The 16,463-nt window shown below is 41.3% G+C and overlaps 1 protein-coding gene across 1 annotated transcript; it reads left to right on the forward strand.

Moving 5' to 3' along the window:
* The first annotated feature begins 37 nt into the window (after positions 1–37).
* BHMT2 (betaine--homocysteine S-methyltransferase 2) lies at positions 38–15,738 on the forward strand. The gene is made up of 8 exons (XM_081230420.1): positions 38–106; positions 4,613–4,745; positions 6,945–7,036; positions 8,000–8,191; positions 9,438–9,585; positions 10,665–10,847; positions 11,109–11,337; positions 14,546–15,738. Exons 1-8 carry the CDS (start codon positions 74–76, stop codon positions 14,625–14,627), a joined length of 1,092 nt encoding a protein of 363 aa, XP_081086546.1. The 5' UTR covers positions 38–73; the 3' UTR covers positions 14,628–15,738.
* The last annotated feature ends 725 nt before the right edge of the window (positions 15,739–16,463 follow it).

The raw sequence follows: 16,463 nt of genomic DNA on the forward strand, positions 1-16,463 counted from the left end.
TCCCCCCGGCGAGGGGCGGGCTTCTGGCTCCTTGCGCTGCCCGCCACTCAGCGCCCGCCACAGCCGCTGCGCGATGGCACTGGCCGGAAGCCCCAGAGCCAAGAAGGTGAGTTTCGGGGAACCCGGGAGGTACTCAGCCCTCCTGGCCGCGGGGCTTCACCTCAGCCCCTAATCAAGCTCTGCGGCCTGGGCGAGGCACCTGGACGGCTCTGAGCCTCGGTTTACCCGCTCGCGAATCGCCTGGACGACGGTACTGCCTAGGTGTCAGGATGAGATAACAATATTGGGTAGCATTTATGGAGCCTTGACTCGCTGCCCTGCACTGCGCGAGTGCTTCATGCAACTTATCTCCTCTTCACGTTTATTCCCATTTTATAGGTGAGGAAACTGAGGCTCAGAGTCCGTCAGCTAGCTCAGGGTCACCGATCTAGTCCAGGTGGAGCCGGGGTTTGAAGTCTAGCCTTCGGACTCAGGCCGCGCTCACATTTCCTGCCCTCCGCCCACCCGCACCTACAGCTCTTCGACTCAATGGCCCCAGTGCTCGTGCCCCTCGTGTGTTTGGGAAGGGCCGTTGCCTGGTCTCCCAAGCCTCGGACTGGCTTGAAACCGGTCCCGGGCATGCACACCCCTAGACCCGCGGCGGGGATGGAGGGTGGGGTGCGCGGAGCCAGGGGTGGGGCCTCCGCCTCATCTCACGCCGCAGTCTGGGTCTCCCGGCTCCCTTTCCCGATCTGCTCGCCAGCTGTCGCCCTGTTCCCCCATTTTTACGCTGGATGTGTGTGTGGTGGGGAGAAGGGGTGACAAAACAAAATTAGGAAAAGGGCATGAACTTGGACGCGGGACATCTCCAAACTCCTCGAGGCAACCCACCTGTGCTCCCTAATTCAGAAGAGAGGGTGGGCAAGGAAGAGGGGATGTGCACCACCGTTTTATTTAGTAATACTAAAAAGATAGGAACAACCAAGATGCCCTGCAATAGTGGGCTCCGTAAATAAAGTGCATCCACGTAATAAGTTATTAGGCAGCCAATTAAAAAGCTAAGTATGGGAACAGGCAAAGTGCTTTGCAATGTTAAGTTACAAAAGGAGATATATCACAGACTGATCCCAACTACATAAAAATATTTATACACACACTGTAAGGAAGGACACAATAATGGTAGTAGTTATGTAAGATGTGGAATATAGGTTTAAAAAACTTAACAAAAAAACATATTCTGGTTATGCTTTTCTGATTATAAAGGTAAAATATGGGCATTGAAGCAAATGAGCATGATAAAAAGAAAAAGAAGCAAAGAACATTGTGCTGACTTCTTTCTCTGAACTTTCTCTAATACTATGTTCACTTTTACAGTTCATTTTTTTAAAGGTTTTTTTAAAAATGTGCTGTCCCTGTTCTATTTTTCCTGGCCTCTGCTCTTTGCAACACCAAGATTATCGTATGAGAATCCATGTTAATGTGTACGTGGGAGTTAAAACGTTAGTGGGGCAGAGCTAACCTCACCTCTCTGCTCAGCTAACAGGTGCATTTTAAGAATTCATTTAACTGCTACAGAGGACACCTCCAATTGCTTCTTTAATCCAAAAGAGCAGTCCTGGTGGCAATTTCAGGCAGATGGACCTCTGGCAGCTTCCTGCCACAGGGTGAAGTTGGTCTACTCCTCTGTGTATGAATAGAGGTGCCCTGAAGCCAGATCTTAAATCCAAGAGGTCTAGATACTGTTATCTGCAAAAGGAGGGCATAAATGCCTCTCAGAGATCACCATCAGATCCAACGCAGAGTCACTGCCACACTGAAAGGGAAGATGGAATGAAAATGTAAATATACTGCAAATAATTTACAGTGCTCTTTATTTTACACAATTCTGTCATTCTAGAGCTGGCTTTAGATCATATAGGTGTAGCAGTTAACTGAGGTGGTAAGTCTAGTGGTGAAGGAGGGGCTAAAAGATGCTCTGAATTCAAATATTGATAATTTACTTATTTTGCTAATGGCTGTTTAGAAAACTGGCAAAATTTAAAATGTTGGACAAACATCCAGATAACAGATCAAAATGCCTTACATTTACTTGGTATCATGAAGGCAACAGTCAAAATTTGCACTGTCATTTTCTTAAAATCCTAGCTAATTTTCTAGTAAAGAGTATCATCTTTTTCCTCCTTGTCAGGACCAAGCTTATAGCATATGTGAGGTATGTGCCATTTTCAAAACAGTCCTGTCCATCTGCTAACTCTTGGCATATTTTATTAAGGGCCTACTCTTTGTTAGGTGCTGTATGAGGTGATAGAGATAGAGCCTCAAGCATCTTACAGCCAAACAGAGGTGACAGGAAAGTAACCAGATACGCAGCACAGGTGATAGATGCAGGAATAGAGGATGTATGAACTTAAGCAGGAGACAAAGGAGGATGTAATCACGAATAAGAGTAGGTCAGGCAAAGCTCTGCTCTGGCAGCAATGGAAGATAGTTTAGAGTGGGCTGCAGTGAATTGGAGACCATTTCAGTAGCCCAGCGGCAGTGAGGATGGGGGGAACATATGTGAGATGTGTTGAATAGATATGCCTGGTGTAAACCTATGAAAGACTGGAGGTGGGAGGTAAGAGACTAACCTGTAACAACCAAATTGTGTATTAATGTTTTTCCCCTCTAGAGACATTGTTTGACGTGTAGTATTAAATCTGATGAGGTTAATCTGGTTAACTTCATTGAATGTGTTAGATTTTCAAGATGCAATTTTAGAAAGATGCAGATACCTCTGACTCTCTCTTCTATGTCCCTCTGCAACATTTATTACACTGTGCTGTGATAATCTGTTGACCTAATGGCCTTCCCCAAGGTAGCCAGACTTGGAGCTTCTTGAGGGCAAGGACCATGTCTTATTCCAGCATTTACCCCTCCTGCCTAGAACTGGACCTGGCATGTGGGAAGGTCTCAATGAAAGCTGAAAGTTTAAGTCATTTTCCTATTTTGAAAGTCCAAAATGAAAAGAGCAAATTTCATTTCATGGAGGGAGTAGGGAGAGAGGTGAGAACCATAGAATACATTGACATTTCTTCTACATTCAGCTAAAATTCATCTTTAGATATAAAACCTGGGAAAATAACCAGAGTCAGGAGCTCTCTCTGTCAAAATAGTGTTTATGGTTAACAGAGCTGAGCTCCATTCCACTTCCCTCCACAGGAAAATGGAGATGTGGTGGAGATAGTGGCCTGGTACTTAGCCTCAGGGCAACCGCTTCTAATGTACCTTCCTGGGCTGCAGATACGACTGGTTAGAAGGGGCAGCGGGAGCCTTTCCTCCCCCATTCATGCACTGCTCTGTGTCCAGCTGTAGGCAGGGCTGAGAGGAACTGGCTGGTATTTTCAACAAAAGGCTGTATCTTCAACTAATGCAGTCTATACAAGAGGGATAAGGATCCCCATGGGGGTGTTTGCAGTTTTTGTAAATCGCAGGGAAGTTCTCTCTGAAAAAATGACACTTGACCAAAGACCTGAAGAAAATCAGAGGGCGAGCCATTCAGGTATCTGGGGAAACACTTTGTAGACAATGGAAACCATAGCTTTGGATAACTGCTCTGGATGCAACCTTATATTCAGATTATGGGTGGGCTGACTAGAAAGGTGGTAAATAGAGACTAGGTTAGGAATTTAGAAGGTCTGATGTCTGCTTTTTCACTTACTGAGCTCTGTGATCTTGAGCAAGTCACTTAGCCTCTCTGAACCTCAGCTTCCTCATTTATAAAGTGGGAATAAAAACTATCCGCCTTGCCTAGCTCCCAAAGTTGTTAAGAGTACCAAATGATAACTTGTCTGTGAACATGCTGGAAAATGTAGGGTATAATTCTAAAATGTTGTGTCCAATAGGATTATGTCCAGTGGTTCACACACAAAAGAGGTTTATTTTTCTCACCTAACGAGAGGTCTAGCGGACGGTCACCGTCCACGGCCTCTGCAGCTACTCCAAGATGTCATTAAGACACCAGGCTGCGGTTATCAGCCTGCGTGTGGCTTTCGGTGGCATGGCTGCAAGGTGATGGCTATACCTCCAGGGCTTAAGTTGACATTCCAGACAGGACAGAGAAAAAGGGACAGGAGGGAAGGGAGTGGGCATCTGTATCAGGAAAGCAAAACTTTTCTAGAAATCTTCAGCAGACTTTCACTTATTTCCCATTGGCCACCACTGTGTCACATGGCCACCCCACTCAGCAAAGGAGCCTGAGGATTTTTTTTTTTTAAGTTGGGGACATTGTCTCCCCAAACAAAATATATTAGCAAAGAAGAGGAGAAAAAAAATGCACATTAGGTGACTAGCAGTGTCTGCCACAAACATCTTGAAAAACCAAAATAACCATTATGGAATCAGCACTCTAACTACAATTTGACTCAGATTAAATTGTATTTGAGAAAAAATAGTCACAGAACTTTGCACAAAACAAGTACCTAGATTGTCCAATAATAGAGTATTCTCAATCTTTCCGAAATACTATTAGGCACGGATGATTTCAACAGAACTGGAGCTGTGAGAGCATTGTACCACCTTTCCTAAAATTAGAAACTGCTTTTAGGAAAAAAAAAAAGAGGGGTCTTAGGTGATTTTTCTTTCTCTTCTTCAGGGCATTTTGGAACGTCTGGATAGTGGGGAGGTTGTGGTTGGAGACGGCAGCTTTCTCATAACTCTGGAGAAGAGGGGCTACGTGAAGGCCGGGCTCTGGACTTCAGAAGCCGTAGTAGAACATCCAAATGCAGGTCGGTGCCAGCATCACCCCTGAGTGTTTATCTGGGTGACATTTTGCTTAAATCTGACTGAGAGAAGATAAAAGCGAGCATTTTCTTTTTTTTTTAAATAAATTTGTTTTATTTATTTATTTATTTTTGTCTGCACTGGGTCTTCGTTGCTGCGTGCATGCTTTCTCTAGTTGCGGCGAGGGGGGGGCTACTCTTTGTTGTGGTGCACAGGCTTCTCATTGTGGTGGCTTCTCTTGTTGAAGAGCATGGGCTCTAGGCGTGCAGGCTTCAGTAGTTGTGGCACACGGGCTCAGTAGTTGTGGCTCATGGGCTCAGTAGTTGTGGCACACGGGCTCAGTAGTTGTGGCTCATGGGCTTCGTTGCTCCTCGGCATGTGGGATCTTCCCAGACCAAGGATTGAACCCGTGATGCCTGCATTGGCAGATGGATTCTTTTTTTTGTTTTTTGTTTTTGGTTTTTTTTTTGTGGTACGTGGGCCTCTCACTGTTGTGGCCTCTCCCGTTGCGGAGCACAGGCTCCAGACGCGCAGGCTCAGTGGCCATGGCTCACGGGCCCAGCCGCTCCGCGGCATGTGGGATCTTCCCGGACCGGGGCACGAACCCGTGTCCCCTGCATCAGCAGGCGGACTCTCAACCACTGTGCCACCAGGGAAGCCCCATCAGCAGATAGATTCTTAACCACTGCGCCATCAGGGAAGTTCTGCGAGCATTTTCTAGGGACTGTTTCACTTGCCAAAACTGCCAAGATGTGGAGACGGTGGCAGTACACGAGCTGAAGAAAGGGCTCCTCTCTCCTCCCCTCTCTCCTCTACACAGACACACACACACACACACACACTTGCATCCTCATATTCAGGGAGTGCTAAAATATACATACCAATATTTGTTCCATGAATATTTATCTTGTATATTCAAGAGCTTCCTTAACATAGTAAAACTGTTATTGCTTCAGATTCATCCTTCTGGCTAATTTGCATATGATATTAAAACAGTACATTTGGTAGGGACGATTAATGGTAACCACCAGCTTAACAGAATATAGACAGTAGACAGCCAGGTTCTGTTGAGTGGAGGGGAGGGACAAAGAAATAAACACAGTTATACCTCATCCTCCTGGCTGAAAAAAAAAGAGTTGGAGGTAGAAACTGTGATAGGATTGGTTAGTAACATCAAATTGGAACTTTATTTCTATGTTTGCTCTTTTTTATATTTGCTGTTCTAACTGAAAGTGGGAAATAAAGCCAAAGAAGATATGGGTGAAACGGGATACAAGCTGGGAATGGAACTTTTGATCCACTCTGATTTTATTCATATATACACAGTGTATCAGACAAACATGGGGTCATGTCTAGGTCCATCTACTGACCAGCTGAGTGACCTTGAACAAGTCATTTGATCTCTGAGGATCCGTTTCTTGATCTGTCACACGGGGGCATGACATGGGCTGGTTGTGAGGACTTGTGAATTAACCCACTTGAAATGCCCATATAAGTACCCAATGGCCATGATTACTGTTTCATCAGACACCCAGAGTTATATGGTAGGACAGAGTTTTGTCTTTCTGGTGTTAGCAGGAAGATTTCATCTGACCCAAGAAGGACTCATTCTTAATTTTAGAAAATTCTTCTTTGCTCAACCAGGAAGAAAGTGTTGAAATAACAAGGATAAAGACTGAGGTGGGGAGGAGATGAAGAGAGAGGAAGGAGTTTCTGATGGGCCAAGGAAAGCTCCCTGACTGCGTCTCCCCAGCTGCTTGCTATTGAATACACTTGATGGGGGTGCCACCCATATGCATTCTGCCCACTGTGAGAATTCCCTCATCCTACTTTGAGGGCTCCCCAGTGCTGACTGTAAGCAGATGAGCTACATCCTTCATGACACCGGCAAATGAATAAACCCTCTCTAGACCAAGAGACCAAGGGACAGTTGGCCAACTGGGCCTTAGTGTCTGCATGTGACTGCACCAGGCCATGGGGCCCACTGGCAGGTCAACATGAGGCTACTCTAAACAGCCCCCATTTGGTATGGACTCTGCCTTGCCCTTAAATTCTGCTGACCTGAATCTGAATTTCTTTATAAGTACCAGATTTGAAATTGTGTATGATTGAAAGAGATGTGAGTGGATGAGCTGCCGCTGAAAATGATAGCTTCTGTGATTTTTGCTTTTTTAATTTCAATGGAAAAAACAACTCCTTTGTAGTTCGTCAGCTTCACATGGAATTCTTGAGAGCGGGATCAAATGTCATGCAGACTTTCACCTTTTCTGCCAGTGAGGACAAAATGGAAAGTCAGGTAAATGATAATGGGGCAGGTGGGAGCAGGGAGGGGCGGGGAGAGGGATCATCTATAATAAAAATAACCTCTTGATGGGAATCCATGGAATTGACCTGATGTGTTACTACACTTTATTACAAACTCCTCCACATAAAATATCTATCCAGTAATTAATCATGATGTAAACATATATGTACTAAATAAATAAGCATTTTCTGTCTCTTTATCTAGGGGAGGGGGTAGGACTGGGAGAAAATATGCCATTAGAAGGGCATGACCATCCTTCTGTGATATGTTTTTGTAGGGAAAGAACACTTTATAGATGCTCTTGTTATCATCTCATTTCACATTCTTCTTTTCTGACTTGTCCATGTGGAGACAGGGCGGTCCTAGGGAACACAGCACTGGCCTAGGAATGAGGAGAATTGGTTTTATACCCAACTTTGCCACCTATTGGTTGTGTGACTTTGTGTTAGACACTTAAAGGCATGGAGCACTGGTTTACTCTGCCAAATGGAGATAACTGATGCTTACATGCATAGGGTTGTTGAGAAAAGTGGGTAAGGATGTGGAAGTATTATGAGATATTCTGCAAATATAAAGTATTAATACTTGTAAACGTTAATGCCCATTTATTCATTCAACCAACCAACATTTATTGAGTACCTGTTATAGTCCATTCTCTATGCTAGATACAAAGATGATACAAAGGCATAGACGCTATTCTGAAGTGGCTCACAGTCAAGCATGGGAGACAAACAAATGAGCATTTACTAAAATCCAGTGTGGTAAGTACAATATGGACATACAAGCTCACTGAGAGTAGAGGAGATGATACCCAACTCTGCTGGTCTTCTCGAATTGCAGTTTAAACCCGTGACTTGTGCTCAAGCTACTTGCTCATTGCCCCCTTTGATATCTATTATATCTCACCTTTAAAATGCCAGGCTCACCATGTGTACTCTTGCTGTCTAACCTCAGTGGGAAGCTGTAAACACCGCTGCCTGTGACCTTGCCAGAGAAGTAGCCAACAAAGGTGATGCTTTGGTAGCAGGGGGGATCTGCCAGACATCGTTGTACAAACACCACAAGGATGAAGCTAGAATTAAAAAACTTTTTCGACTACAGCTAGAGATTTTTGCCAGGAAAAATGTGGACTCCCTGATTGCAGAGGTAAGCCTAGCATTAAAGGGGCAGGGCTGGAAGGAGCTGTGGTGGGGAGGATAGAGGCTGTTGGGGAGTAAAGCCTAGAGGGTAGGCGGCTGCTCAGGCCTCACCATTAACACTCAGTGCTAAGTAGTAGTTTCCTTGCCCTCCTCCATCCCTGCCTTGCTCACTCCCATCTCTCTGCTTTCACTAAAGCTATAACATCTGAGCGATATTTTGAAGTTAGAATCAATAAGCATTGTCACTGACTGGATATGAAGGCCTGGAATATGCTCTTTCTCCCACCTCCCTATTTCCCATCATGATTGCTACCATCTAGAGTCAAGGCCTCAACCCAGCTCTTCACCCCCAACAAGGACAATAGCCTCCCAACTGCTAGTTCCCCAATCGCCCTACTAAACTTACTGAAAACCTTGCTACGTCAACCTTCCCAAGGCTTAGGGCTACCCAAGCCTGGCTAACCCACCAGGAAAAAATCATCTACAGAAATGAACACAAACTCTGCCCTATATGTTCTCCAGATGGATGAGAACACAAGTTTGTTTTTTTAAGAATCTCTCTGTTGACTTTCTCTGCCATTCCTCACACACTGCTTCTGCAGAATCTAAGTCAAAAAGGAAGAAACAGGGAGATTTCTGCTAGCTTTTCTCCGCTTACTTAAATTAAGTTCAGCTTTTCAATTGTGGCACTTATGGGGTTTCCTGGGAAGCACCCCTGCAAATGGCCTGGGTTTACCAGACAAGGTGTCCTGTCTACCATTGGCAAAGACACTCAGTAGCTACCCCTCCCTTCTCTGTGCCTCGATGTTCTCATCTGGGGAAATAATCAGATTTCCCTTCTTACTTTATGGAGCAGTTTAGAATATCGAACTAGAAGTGAATATAAAAGTATTTTGAATTGTAAAGCATGATAAACAATTATTCTGCAGAGATCACCCAAGTTCCATAAAAAATGAGTCCAAAATTTATTAGCAAAACTTTTGTTCCTTCAAAAGTATGATTTTAAATACTCAGTTACTTTAAAACCTTTTTTTAGTATGATATCTGAATGAAAACCTATATGTTATTGTTAAAGGAATTAAAATATTTACTCAGAAAAGTATTCTGTAGTCAGTCTGATAGAGACACATTTCTTAGCACATTTTATCACATATATTTGGTAATTTTTATAGCTGTTTTTGTAACATTTGTGGTCTACCACTCAAAATCTGCTTTATATTTGGACCAATAGAAGAACATGAACTTTCTCTTAGTATTTTGAACATGCTGAAGAAGCTGTGTGGGCTGTGGAAGTCTTAAAAGAAGCCAGAAAACCCGTGGCAGCCACCATGTGCATAGGCCCAGAGGGAGACATGCATGGTGTAACACCTGGAGAATGTGCTGTGAAGCTGGTGAGGGCAGGTAATGTGGACCCATGATGTGATAAGCAGTTCAGTTATTGTTTATGAAATGTTTCTTAACATTGGGAGAGCAGTTCGGAAATAAAAACATTAATTGGAATCGATCTCTTTATCTGTAAAACTTAGGAGGTGGAGGGGGACAGCTAATTTCTAAGACACCTTCCAACTATTAAAAAAGAAAATAAAGATCTTTGTGTCTGTTTTTGTGCCAGTACCATACTGTTTTGAAAGACTGTAGCTTTGTGGTATAGTCTGAAGTCAGGGCGCATGATTCCTCCAGCTCTGTTCCTCTTTCTCAAGATTGTTTTGGCTATTCAGGGTCTTTTGTGTCTTCATACAAATTTTTAAATTATTTGTTCTAGATCTCTGAAAAATGCCATTGGTAATTTGGTAGGGATTGCACTGAATCTATAGATTGCCTTGGGTAGTACGGTCATTTAAAAATATTGATTCTTCCAATCCAAGAACACTGTATATCTTTCCATCTGTTTGTGTTGTCTTCAGTTTCTTTCATCAGTGTCTTATAGTTTTTGGAGCACAGGTCTTTTGCCTCCTTAGGTGGGTTTATTCCTAGGTATTTTATTCTTTTTGATGCAACGGTAAATGCGACTGTTTCCTTAATTTCTTTTCCTGATGTTTTGTTGTTAGTGTATAGAAACGAAGCCAGACAGAGAAAGACAAATATCATATCACTTATATGTGGAATCTAATAAAATGATACAAATGAACTTATTTACCAAACAGAAATAGGCTCACAAACACAGAAAACAAACTTATGGTTCCCAAAGGGAAACAGGGAGGGGGGAGGGGAAAATTAGGAGTTTGGGATTAACAGATACACACTCCTATATATAAAATAAATAAACAACAAGGACCTACTGTATAGCACAGGGAACTATATTCAATATCTTGTAATAACCTATAATGAAGAAGAATCTGAAAAAGTATATATGTATAACTGAATCACTTGACTGTACATCTGAAACTAACACAACATTGTAAATCAACTATACTTCAATTTTAAAAAATAAACAATAAATAAATTGTGAAACAAGTAAATAAATGTATTTCTTTGCATAGGGGCTTCAATTGTTGGTGTGAACTGCCGATTTGGGCCCTGGACCAGCCTGAAGACAATGAGACTCATGAAGGAAGGCCTATGGGCTGCAGGACTGAAAGCACACTTGATGGTGCAGCCCCTGGGGTTCCACATGCCCGACTGTGGCAAAGGAGGGTTTGTGGATCTCCCCGAATATCCCTTCGGTAAGCTCAGGCACATATTAGAGACCTTATGGTTTCTTGTTGTGACAAAACGGAAATGGCTATAATGAACAACTACGGTACAGACTTACGATATGAGACTGTATAAGACAAAGACATTCAGTGTTAACCAAAAATTAGCTATCTGAGGAATTCATACTCTAAAATTTATAGTTTCTTCATTGAAAAAAGAAAATACCCCTTGAGCATCGACTGTTTGAAAATAGAGATGGTAACAGAAGTGCCATAACTATTGTATTACAGCACTGGAGCCCAGAGTTGCAACTAGATGGGATATTCAAAAATATGCCAGAGAGGCCTACAACCTGGGGGTCAGGTACATAGGCGGGTGCTGTGGATTTGAGCCCTACCACATCAGGGCCATTGCAGAGGAGCTGGCCCCGGAAAGGGGATTTTTGCCTCCGTCTTCTGACAAACATGGCAGCTGGGGAAGTGGTCTCAACATGCACACCAAACCCTGGATTAGAGCCAGGTAGGAATTTTTAAATTAACTTACTGTTTTCCTCTAATCTCATTTTATTTATTGTTAGCATTTTGCATGCACATGGTAATAAAAATTCAAAAGTATAGAAGTATACAAAATGAAAGGTAAAAGCCTCCCATTTCTGACACCCATCCCATTCCAGGGGTAACCTGTTTGCCATTTATGTTTTAAAGTCTTATTTTTCTATTTCTTGTTTTATCAATTTTAAGTGGTAATTACCCTTTATGAAAGCTGAGGGATTTAAATCACATAATCTTCCCCCTTGCCCTGATCTCCTTTTCACAAATTTGACTTATTACATTTTTGCTTGTTCTGTAGGTGATCTTTACAAGTTTGAATTTCATGTTTAACTACTTGTTTTTTAATCCATCAATATGAGGCAGTATCTCTTGATTCCACTCTCTGTAAAATAAGAATTGCCTTCCTCCATTTCCCTCTACTTTTCCTCCCTCATCTACCTCTTGGTTTCTTTAAGGTATACAACTACTTTTACATCATCAAGGTTTATAACCAAACACAGTATAAGCAAACACAGTGGCAATTCAGTAATTAAGTGTTCAATTCCATGTGAAATCAAGACTTGGAACATGTTTCAAACTGAAAATCTCGTTTTTTCCAGCAGGAGATTTCAATATGCAGGAAACCAGGGAAGGCCAGTCTGATCTTTCTCTGTCTTATGCTTCCAACCCTCCCTTCCCATATTGCTAATCATCGTTTCTGACCTCTTCAGATTCAAAGAGAGAGGACAGCAGATGGAAAAGGGAGTAAACTTGTATTGCTTAATGGACACCCTATTAGGAAGACCACATTCTCTGGGCCTGGCAGATCCTCATGAGTGTATTTACAGTTCTTCAGAGGCTGCCACTGGAAACTTTTGTCTGTATTTCTCATGCCACAGGCATTGCATTTTTCTCTGAAAAATTTTCTCTGCTTCGCCCTCAGATCCCAACTTTCTCAGCAGGTCACTATAGATATACACTATTTTGGGGAGTCTCATTTTCCTTCCTGGTGTTTCTCTTGAGCCTGATTTTAAATATGCCCAGGCTGGCTCCCTCTCTCCTATTAGGCTCAAAACTGGCTAGAAGACTTTTCATCTTTCCTTTAAGGAGACAAACTGAGAGTGTGGTCTGATCCCAATTTAACCACACTATCTTCACTCACAAAGTAGCTGACCCTTTGGTCTCTGTGATCTAGATTTTCCAGTGTAGAGTCAAGTGAGTCATCTGACTGGCTCTTAGGCAACTACTTTGAAACTTCTGCAGAGTGTCTGTCTTGCTTTAATACCTGATATCTATCATATCTTGTGCCACCAATAAAATTTCCAATCTAATATCCTGGTACCCTGATCACTATTTTCTAAGCATTATTCACTGCAGAACCAAGAGAAAGAGAAATAAACCTATTTTACAAAACCTGAGCCCCTTGTGAGAGAACGTTCCAAGCATTAAGGTCAAATTGATTCTCTCCTCTTAGATTTCATCCATAGTCCAAACTCAGGCCATATTTTAATTTGCTTCATAGTTGGACTTTCTTTGTACAATGTTTGGTTTTATAGGAATTTCTAATTAACTTTCTTTTTTATTGTTGAAAGAAGAATAATAGACCTTCACCTTCTCTAAGGTCTTCCAATATCTAAATTATACTGTTTGTTACAATCAATCACTTTATTATTGAGGTATTTTTCTGGGGGCTCCTTGAATTACTGTTCTGTTTTGAATCATTCTCTCTCTCTCTCTGTCTCTCTCTCTCTCACCTGTCAATCTTTTCCATCTTTTAGAAACTAACCACAATTTCTGCTCTTCTCTCATCAGAGCTGTTATGTCTTTAATCCATTTTGTACTTCTTTATCCATTTCAGTAGAATTTAGAACAGTCTTCATTTTTGAACATTTAGGACAACGTTCCTAACGTAAATTAATTTAGATTGTAGAAGTAGGCAAGAAATCATTTAGGCAAACATTTCTTCGGGGAGGTATGGATATTTATCCAGGAAGATTTTTTTTATAGGTCTCATGCTTAGAAAAAAAAAGTACTAAATAGAAATATAGGGACTTCCCTGGTGGCATGGTGGTTAAGAGTCCGCCTGCCAATGCAGGGGACACAGGTTCGATCCCTGGTCTGGGAAAGATCCCACATGCCTCAGAGCAACTAAGCCCGTGCACCACAACTACTGAGCCCAGGCGCTCTAGGGCCCGTGTGCTGCAACTACTGAGCCTGCGCACCTAGAGCCTGTGCTGCACAACAAAAGAAGCCACCGCAATGAGAAGCCTGCGCACCGCAATGAAGTGTAGCCCCCGCTCACTGCAACTAGAGAAAGCCCGCACACAGCAACGAAGACCCAACGAAGCCAAAAAATAAGTTAACTAATTAAATAAAATGACTTTAAAAAAGAAATATAATTAAAAGGTGAGGAAAGGATACTTTGATGATGATTAAAATAGTTCAGATAAGTGAGAAATGGCTTTTTTAAATAAACACTGTCTAGGGATCCTTAAAATTCATTAGCAATTTCAAATAAAACATTATTCTATAGAATAAAGCCAGACATTCCTTGTACCCTAAACTCCCAAACATACTGATGTTCTCAAAAATTTGTGATTACCCAGAAGCCTGTAGACACCCCAGATTTCTGACATTTTCATCATCCAAAAATATTGGTTTATTCATTGCTTCATAGGTAAAACGGAAAAAACTATAAAAATACATTTAACACAAAGGTCTGTGACGAGGAACCTTTGTGTTCTTTGTCTAAAAACAAGGCACAAATACTGACAAATTAATTTGTATTCTGTTTTTGGTTACTTTTTGAAGAATTATACTTTGTCTCATTACATTTAAAACTGGTTTCATATACTTGTCATTAGGTTAAAATATTGAGTAGAGCTAGAAGGACCCTGCTAGAAATTTCCGAATGAATATAATTCACAAAAACATGTAAAATTCAAACATGTTGTCTTTTTCTGAAAGGTGGTATGAAACCCAGTGATTGTTATTGAGCACAGAAATGTAGAAAGACTCCTAGAATTAATGGATATGGGCATAGTTTTTCTGTCTGTATGTTGAAACTGAAATTCTACTTTAGCCTGGTCACCCACCAAACTTATGAGTATTTAGCCAATATATATATATAAAGTATTGGACTCATAAAATAGACATGAACCTTTTAATCGATTAACTATATATTTTTTAAAACACAGGGCTAGAAGGGAGTATTGGGAGAATCTGCTGCCGGCTTCAGGCAGACCTTTCTGTCCTTCACTGTCAAAGCCAGACGCCTAAGGAGTAATGAAAGAAAACACTGAAATAGCAGAACGGAAAGAAATCCCCCTCAAGCCCCATCTGGAACCCTTCCTCGCCTCTATCCTCAGGCCACCCTGATGTCTCCAGCTGCTGAACAGCTAACGTGCTGTCAATTCAACACAGGATGAGTGTTGCATTCCTGCTGTGCTTCAGCTCCGAGCAGGACGCTGGGGGAGATGCAAAGCTGATGCGAAAGGCTTCTCGTCCTCCAGGTACTTACTGTCCAGTAATGCTACAGGACGTGCTTTTGAAGGGAATCAAGAATAGTGAAACTTGTCTTTTAGGGTGAATTTGAGATTTTAAAATAACGAAGTCTCTGAGCAACAAACCCAGTGATTAATGACGGAGACTAAACTACGTACAGAAGGAGGATAGAGCAGCGTTCTAAACTAAAATGAAAGTAATGAGTCTGCCTTTCTTTTTTTTTTTTTTTTTTTTGCGGTACGCGGGCCTCTCACTGTTGTGGCCTCTCCCGTTGCTAGAGCACAGGCTCCGGACGCGCAGGCTCAGCGGCCATGGCTCACGGGCCTAGCCGCTCCGCAGCATGTGGGATCTTCCCAGACCGGGGCACGAACCCGCGTCCCCTGCATCGGCAGGCGGACTCTCAACACTGCGCCACCAGGGAAGCCCGAGTCTGCCTTTCTTAAATGATTTGTATAATGACTCCAAAGGCAATCACAAAGGAAAAGATGCAAAAACTGTTTCAGGATTTTTTGAAGTAATCATATAACCTTCCAAAGTGATTACTTTCAGAGATGATTTTACTTAAAGGTGTTAGGTCCCAGAATTTTTAAAATGTGTCTATATAATCACAGATAGCTAGATTATAAACTACTAAGGACAAGGACAATGTGATATGCTTCTTATATTTTTCCTTAAAGTATTTATCATTGTGCCAGGCATACTAATAGATGCTCAATGAGATACTTATGTTAATTGTTTAAAATAAATAAAAATAGATAAACAGTTTTGGAAGACCTTTTTAAAAGTCAGAGTTCAAATCTATCTTGGTCTAATATTTTCTTGACTTATGTTTGAGCTATTTGCTACATGCTAAATTCTATTTTTCAAAACAATGTATCAATTTGTAACAATGAAATTAAAAATAATTTACCTTTTATAAAAGTGTTTGAATGCTTTAAATTTTACGGACATTCTTTGGAATAGTAATAACAACAAGCATTTATTACTTATGTTCTAGGCTCTTGCTTCTCTCTCTCTTTCTCTCTCTCTCTCTCCTCTCTATCATATATATATATATGACAAAAGCCAACCTACATTTATGAAACACACAGGTTTCATTTTGGGTTAGTAAGTGCAATGCTCAGGATAGAATGTTGATGAGATGGAAGTTGATAAAACTTCCAAGAGACAAACAGGTACAAATAAAGTCCTTAAAAAATAGATTTCCTAGATTGAAAGATTCAAAATTTATATAGTAATTGGATCACATTTTATTATACATAATAATAAAAACATATTGGGGAAAAGTATCTCAAAGCATGTGGTTCTAACTCCAATTTAATAATTATGCCCCAAAATAAAGTCAAAAAGTATGCTCAGTCCTCCACTGTTATTGCCTAGAAAATACATTTAGATAATTAAAAATAATGGAAAAGTGAAAATTATATTTTATGTAGATGAAATGGTTATATAGCTAGAAATCTCAAGAAGATCATCTGGAAAGCTCTTACAAACAACAGGAGAATTCAGTAAAGTGACGGGTTAAAAATTTTATATACAAAAGTCATTGCTTCTCTATATACACTTGACAATGATTTTGAAAGTATAGTGGAAATAAAGATCTATTTTATT

This window comes from Mesoplodon bidens (genome assembly GCF_964165515.1).
Source record: "Mesoplodon bidens genome assembly, chromosome: 4".
Lineage (NCBI taxonomy): Eukaryota > Metazoa > Chordata > Mammalia > Artiodactyla > Ziphiidae > Mesoplodon > Mesoplodon bidens.

What these genes read in the sequence shown, in the direction of transcription:
- BHMT2 (XM_081230420.1), top strand. Translation starts at nt 74, where the DNA reads ATGGCACTGGCCGGAAGCCCCAGAGCCAAGAAG. An exon ending in GAAGCCCCAGAGCCAAGAAG is followed by an intron (nt 107 to 4,612) that starts GTGAGTTTCGGG and finishes TCTCTTCTTCAG; the next exon opens with GGCATTTTGGAACGTCTGGA. An exon ending in TCTCCCCGAATATCCCTTCG is followed by an intron (nt 10,848 to 11,108) that starts GTAAGCTCAGGC and finishes ATTGTATTACAG; the next exon opens with CACTGGAGCCCAGAGTTGCA.